Source organism: Equus caballus, chromosome 6 (genome assembly GCF_041296265.1).
Source record: "Equus caballus isolate H_3958 breed thoroughbred chromosome 6, TB-T2T, whole genome shotgun sequence".
NCBI classification, from domain to species: Eukaryota; Metazoa; Chordata; class Mammalia; order Perissodactyla; family Equidae; genus Equus; species Equus caballus.
In genome coordinates, this window is record NC_091689.1 from 38,114,414 (window position 1) to 38,122,500 (window position 8,087).

The following is an 8,087-nucleotide window of genomic DNA, read 5'->3' on the forward strand; positions in this document are numbered from 1 at the left end:
GGAAAAAGCACCATGAAGAAAAAAGATAAAGCTTAGAATTTTATATATGTATATTTATACTCACATGTCTGTATATTTACAAGATAATTTTGTACAGACCTAAGTGATATTCTTCCTTTCTACATTAATTGTAGTCCTTGCACTCTAAGCATAAAATAATATTTTTAATTCTGTACATGGATGAATGAACTTATAACCAAGTCCTGGGTACACACACAAAAAGCTTTGTCTACATTTTTTCAGTGCAGATTCCCTGAATCTCTCTTCTTAGGGCCCCATCACCTCTCTGTTTCTCAGGCTGTAGATGATGGGGTTTAGCATTGGGGTCAGGATGGTGTAGAAGACAGCCAGAACCTCGTCCTTTGTTGGAGATCTGAGGGATCTTGGATGTAGATAAGTGTAAAAAATGGAACATAGTAGAAAGTCACCACAGTCAGGTGGGTGCTGCACGTGGAATAGACCTTTTTCCTCCCTTCTGCTGAGTGCATGTGGTAGACAGCAAGGACAACCCGGCCATAGGAACATGCAATGCCAAGGAAAGGAAGCATGAGGAAGAGGATGGTGCTCATAAACACTGTGTACTCATAAACCCAGGTATCCGTGCAGGCCAGAGTCAACATGGCTGGGACATCGCAGAAGAAATGGTTGATGGCCCCGGATTGACAGTAACAGACATGGAAGGCATATGTGGTGTGGGTGCAATAGTTTACAAAGCCCATTATCCAAGATCCTATTATCATCAGCACACACACTCTTTTGCTCATACGACTGGAATAGTGGAGAGGAAAGCAAATAGCAATATAACAAGCATAGGCCATAGATGTCAAGAGCAGTGCTTCTGCACCTCCTAAAGTCAAGAAAAAGAAGCTCTGAACCCCACATCCAATAAAGGAGATAGATTTGTTTCCAAAAAGAAAATTAGAAACCATTTTGGGGACAATGGTGGAGATATGATTCAAGTCAATGATGGAGAGCTGACTAAGTAAAAAATACATGGGTGTGTGGAGATGGGTGTCCAGGAAGATGAGAAGCATTATGGACAAGTTACCAAACAGAGCCATTAGGAAAATCAGAACAATGAGAATGAAGAAGAATAGGCCAATTTTTGATGGTGGAAACAACCCCAATAAAATGAAATCAGTTGATGTTTGATTATAATTTTCCTTAGGACATTAATATGATTTTTCCTAGAGGCAGACACAAGAGTAAGTGAGTTAAGTATAAAACTATAAGTTCTTTTTAACTTATTATTTTAGAATGCGTATTATTTAAAATTTTATAACTCTTAAAGGAAGAACTGAACTTATCTATTTTGGGAAAAATAAACCTTATTTTCTGACCCAGAGACTAAAATGTGAATATGTGAACATTTTTGGCCAAAATATTTTGTAAGAAGATGCTAAAATTATTTTAAAAACAAGATTTCTGTTTTGATTTAATTAGGATAAATATGTTTTACTGCCCTACACAAACTGAGGCATCCTTAAAATATATGCTGTATTCAAAATGCCTGCCTATGAAATTTATGTAAACCAATACTTCATGGAGTTCTAGTATCAATAAATGTCTATCACCCTTAACGGATGATTTTCCTGTCATATTTTGCCCCAAAACGTACCTGTAAAATTGCAGTAGCCTATCAGCTCATGTTTGAGGAGCTTTCTTTCTTAAATCTTCTTTTCACAATAACATCAAATCAAGTTTTCCTGAAGTCAGGCATTATCATTTGTTTCATTTATTCTGAAATATAGTATGAATCCTTATTGTCAAGTTCCACTTACAAAAGGTCATCCTCCTCTGCCTCCTCACTCAGGTTCTGAATGCTGCAGTTAAAGAAAACCCTTTACTTGACCATCTACACACACTTATTGTAGCGTTCATGACTCTGATCAAGATTTCCCAAATAGCGAGTTTTCTGTCTTTCTGCTTTGCTAGCACATTTATAACATTATACATTGCTTTATGACACTTTCTCTTACTCATTCATTTTTCCATTTTGTTTTTTTGTATTAAAAATTATCTCCACTTTTAGATGAGTGTGTGAATTTAAGCATATATACTTATCATTTCTCTCTTTCAAAGCCCAAATATTATGATGATAAAGAAATAGATGTGTTATAAATTAAATGACATCAGGTAAGAAAAAGGCACAATGAGAAATGAAGTAGTTCAGAACTCTTTGAAAGAAGGAATTTGGCTAGAGAAATGGTCAGTTATGTAAATGGAAAAAAAAGGACAAGGCACCCTGAGAGTCTTCATGGAGGTAGGAGGAGGATTCTCCTCCAGAGACGTCGTAAGTGAACAAGCTCCACACAGTGTGTGATGTTTTAGTCTTAAATATTATTTTAGAGCCCAATGTTCCCAGACTTTTAAGGAAGTTCCCAACATGAAAGAGGAAGATGCACTAATGTGCACACATGCGCACCCAAATACATATTCACACACGCCCCAAACAAATACAAAGTGAGTTCTACATCATTGGGAAAATGCAGAAAAAGAATACACTTTTAAAAATTAGTATTCATATCTTCAAAGAAGTATGAAACATTATTGTTCCACAATATATTATTAGATTTATTTAAAACCTGTCAGATAAGATAGGGTTTTACAAATTAAAATATATAATAATCGATAAAGTGATTAAGTGAAAGTTTCAAAGACAAAGTGAAAAATCTACTGGATTTAAAAGAAAACAATAGCAACAGCAACATAAAAAGATCGTCATTTTAAAAAGTTAGGAGAGCTGGAGAATTAAAGTAGGGAAACCAGTGCATGCTTGTTGTTATTCCTAGAAATGCATATTGCCAAATAATAATGGAGTTAATATTATCAAAGAAACATTTTTCAGAATTGATATATATGATCCACCATATTCAAACACCATGAACAGAACACACAAAAGTAAATGAGAAATATTTTATTGAAAGATATTTTCTTGAAAATTCTAAATGTCTTCTTGAAAACACTTTCTGAAAATTGTCAATATTGCTGATAAATTTATGACCTGAAAAATGCCTTCGACAGAGTAAATACTCATAATAATGAAAAGAACTATATATATAAATAGTAACTAAATTATCATTAGATTTTTCTATAGTTTATGTTTTTATATTTTAGTAATATATACTGGATAATGAAACAATGCTGTCAACCTTGCCTCCACAGACCCAAAGTAGGATGTGACCATGTTCAAAGTATGGGAAACAGAAAAAGAGGTGGAAGTTGTGGTATGTAGAGTGGGAAGGTTTCCATTCTAAACTGTCCACAAACAAAAATCTGTTAGAACTAATAAGTTCAGCAAAGTTGCAAGATACAAAATCAGTTGTATTTCCATACACTAATAATGTACAATCCTAAGAAGAATATAAGAAAACAATTTCATTGATAATATCATCAAAAAGAATAAAATACTTAGAAATAAACTTACAAGGAAAGCAAAAACTGTGTGCACTGAAAATCACAAAATATCCTGAAAGAAATTGAAGAAGAGACAAATAAATAGAAATGCATCCTGTGTTCATGGATTGGAAAAATAATATCATTAAGATGCCAATACTACCATAAGCAACTTCAAGTTCAATGAAATGCCCATCATAATCCCAATGAGATTATCTGCACAAGTGGAAAAATACATGCTAAAATTCATATAAAATCTCAAGCTACTCTGAATAGCCAAAACGATCATAAAAAAGAATTGAGGTCATTTTGTCTGATTCAAAACTTACTGAAAAGCTATTATGAAAAAAATAGTGTAGTATTGGCATAAAGACAAGCATAAACCAATAAAATAGAGATACCAGAAAAAAAAAAACCCTCACATGTATGGTCAAATGATTTTTAACAAGGATCTCAACACCATTCAATGGGGATGGCTTTTCAACAAAAGGTGATGATAAAACTGAATATCTAGATGCACATAATGAAATTGCACCATTACTTTACAGTATACACAAAAAACTAAATGGGTGGGAGAGCTAAATAGAGCTAAAACTATAAACTCTTAGAAGAAAATATAGAGAAAACATTTCGTGATATTGGACTTAGCTGTGCTTTATTGAATATGACACCAAAGCATATACAAGAATAAAAATATAGATAAACTGGACTTCATCAAAATTGAAAACTCCTGTGACTCAAAGAAGTTTATCAGCAGAGTACATCAGCACCCCACAAAATGGAAAAATATTTGCAAAATATATATCAGGTAAGGGATTGATACAGGGAATATGTAAATAACTCCTACAACTCAACAACAGAAAATTAATTTAAAAATTAAAATTTAAAAAGAGTAGATTCATGCAGAGTAAAAGAGCAAGTAGGAAGCAACATTAAGATTACCATGGGTGCCACGTAACCACTCTTCTTTCATGGGAAAAAAATATAATCACACAGCAGGAAGTAAGAAAGGCTGAGCATTACAATCCTTATTGAGTATTTGGACCCTTAAGTGTTAGGTTTATTCTTCAAGTTTCACTCGAGCACATCCAAAGCACACTCCAATGTAATTAGGCCCTACCTCTTCCCGTGACCCTCATCTCACTTCCCATCTAGAAAGCGCATTTATGAATCAGCTGCAAAACCACTTTCTGTTGTCTATTTCATACTCTACAATTCCTCCTGAACACCATCGAAAACGTGCAGCCACTCGCTCAACATCAAACTGCATGTCAGATCTTTTATTTCTTAACTAACTCTTACATAGATTACATCACTCATTTTCTAAACTGATCACTTTAAATCCTGAATGATTTCAATAGTAACAGTAACCAACACTGCCAAAGTGGTTAACAATGAAATCAATACTTTTGTGATCACATTTCCTTGAATGAAAACACCTCTACATCTGAAGAATGTAATTCATATTACCTGCACTGTTGTCAAGCATTTTTGACTTGGCTTCAGTCTTCCCTGTTTCCAGAAGATACATCACAGACTGTGGATAAAATGCATCCTCTCTTCTTCAGTGAATATTCTTTATCCTGAAAATTCATGTTTTCTATAAACATCTCGGGCCAATTATGGCCAAATAAACTCTTCTCACATTTGAAGTATCACTTAAATTCATATAAACTTTTATTGTATATTGTATCATAGAGTATCAAAAGTATTTTCAATTATATTTCAGAATATGGTATTGTCGCATCTAGGCCCATGTATTATTCACCATAGTTCCAGAACGGTAGTTCATAGACAATATCATCATCTGCCTTTCTGTCAATTTAACCATATTTTATTGTCATTTCATGATCAATTGTTCACAAATAGATCAGTTCTCAGAATTGTATAATATCACATTTTAGGTTTACAAAGAACTCATATCTGAAGAAAATGTGAACAAGTGTTCAAGCAGCCCATCCATTTCTTATTTTTAAGGGTAAAATATTTATATATCTTATTCAAACCCACTATATTCAAATGGAATTTTCTTTTTGGAGTTCCCTGGTTAATGAGATGTCTGAATGTATCCATTGCTTATTATAAAAAGAAGTACTTAATTCTGAATAAAGCTCTCTTAAGCACTTGCTGAAGAGTTCTTCTTAAGTGGCTAGTAAAGATAAACGTACAATTAAGATTAATACATTTAATTATCTCCACACTTTCACAAACTCACTGGCTTGGTTAGCTGGCAGTGGTCCAACTGTCATAAAATGAACAAAGTCATTTTCTGTAAATTTCCTTGAATATTTTCCAAACAAACATACATATTAAACTTCCATCTCTATACTTGAAATTTTAAGTACATCCAATGAAACTCAGCAGCAAGAATGATTCTAGGGCTTCTTTACCTGGATATTTAGTCTAATGCTCTTTTTTTTTTTTTTTTTGGTATTCACTTGGGTATGTTCTCTGAGGCTTGGAAGACGTAAGCTAAGTCACTAGTTGCCCTGTATGGCAGTAAGCCAAGTTTGGAGAAGGAGTTGTGATAATTTATTTAGATGTTTCCACAGGTGTGTTAAGAGCCAATTCAGTTGGGAAACAAACAAATATATTTATTCACATTCTTCCAATATTATTACATCTCTAAATTTTTATGGATCATATATTTCATACATTTTTGTTTAGTAAGTGCACAGTAAAGATGTGTCTGCATATATTATTTCCCATTTTTGATTATATTGGCCTGCAAATTTATTAAATTAAATGAAATTTAGTTTAATAAAAATGTATACATAAAACTTCTTAATGTATCACACATATGTGACTTATCTCTATTTTAGTTACTACATATTTTCCAATTATTTCCCTTCTGTTGGAAACACCCATTAAACTATAAACAGTTCAACTTAATAAGGAAAATAATGATAATACTCATTGATACATTTATATTTGCAAAACATTTAATAAAACAATGTTATTGAAGAAAATAGTCTAATTGTTCTTATATTTCTTATGATCTCTAGTAACCAAGTCAATTACATCTTTTACTTGGGAAGGAATAATATTGGCCTGGTTAAAATTGTTTAAAAATGTTTTAAAAATATTTGAAGTTTTGATTATAATGTGTCTCAGTGAAGACTTCTGTATGTTCATTCTGTTTTGAGTTCTTTGGGCTTCATGGATCTGGATGTTCTTTTCCCTCAGATTTGGAAAGTTTTTTGTCATTATTTCTTTAAATAAGCTTTCTGCCCCTTTCTCTTCATCTGCTCCTTCTCGGATTCCCACCATGAATATATTGGTGTACTTGTGGAATCCTGTAAGTTCTGTAGCCATTTTGCACTCTTTTTTATTTTTGTTCTGCTGACTGGGTAATTTCAAATGACCTGTCTTGAGCTCACTGATTCTGTCTTTTGCTTGATTAAGTCTAGTGTTCAGACTCTGCATTGATTTTTTTCAGTTCAGTCATTGTGTTCTTCAGTTCTAGAATTTCTGTTTGGCACATTTCTCTATATTTTTCTTTTACCATGGCATCTGGTTTATCTTAAGAGAAGAAAGAAGAGCGTGAAACTTAAATAAACTCCTCAGCTTTTTTTAAAAATTTCTGTATTCAGTCCAGTTAAATTATTCATAAAATCACGCAGCTCTTACATGAATAATCACATTTATATATTTTGAAAAAGAAGCCCCATTCTGAAAAATGCAAGATTCAGATGACAAATATTTTCATAAAATTGTTTGAAAATATCTACAAAATTATAAAAGAAAAAATTTCTATACTAATTTAATAGAATATGGATGTTTCAAGCCTTTATAAATTGACATATATATGGTGAGATATGCTTTTTTAATAAAACGAGTAAACTTGGAAAAGATTTTTCTTTCCACAAATTATCATCCAAATGGTATGCAATCTCATTCAAAATCCCAATTTTTTGGTGGAAATTTTATAAACTAATTCCAGTAATTATGTGGAAATGCATTGGGCTAAGAATGACTGAGACACGCTTTGATGTGCAAATATTTTGAAGGTAGAACAAATACTCAGTAAGCAATATCTGGGCATATGGAAAAGAAAAAAGCAAGCCATCCATGGTTAACAGTTAATGGTTCATATATATCAAATCATGTTGCACATCATAAATATATACAATTTTTATTTGCCAATTGTACTTTAATAAAGCTGATGAAAAAAAGGTGAACATAAGCATGTCCAATGACTGAGAACTTCCACTCCTAGGTCTTTTCCAACAGAATTTTTTAATAAAGTCTCCAAAGGACATGTACAAAATATTCATAGCAACATTTGTAATAGTTAAATCCTACAATATTCACATATGTCTGTTAACAAAACTGAGTAAGTAAATAGAGGATAATTACCAAATGGAGTATTCGGTAGCAACGTGAATTAATGATCTACAAATGTACAAATGACTGGAATGAATTTAACAGACATAATGTGAAGGAAAATAAGACAGATACAAAAAGGCACATGATATATGAATAAAACATTTACATGACAAAATTAATCTATGCAATCAGAAGTTGTAAAATAGACTACTTTTTGAGTGATAGATAATGAAAGAGAGCACAGGGGTAGCTGGTGAGGTTCTGGACATGTCTGCTCCCCAGTCAGGACGCCTGTTTCAGTGGTTCCTATTTGTGAAAATCTAGCAAGTGCTTGTAAATCATATTTTAAGAATTTTTTTAAA

The 8,087-nt window shown here is 32.5% G+C and overlaps 1 protein-coding gene across 1 annotated transcript; it reads right to left on the reverse strand.

Moving 5' to 3' along the window:
* Positions 1–326: 326 nt before the first annotated feature.
* Positions 327–929, reverse strand: LOC138924899 (olfactory receptor 2L5-like). The gene has a single exon (XM_070271996.1). The coding sequence runs from the start codon at positions 927–929 to the stop codon at positions 327–329; it is 603 nt and encodes a 200-aa protein (XP_070128097.1).
* Positions 930–8,087: the final 7,158 nt, after the last annotated feature.

Excerpts from the sequence above, each read along its gene's own strand:
- LOC138924899 (XM_070271996.1), bottom strand. The coding sequence starts at position 929 with ATGGTTTCTAATTTTCTTTTTGGAAACAAATCTATCTCCTTTATTGGA.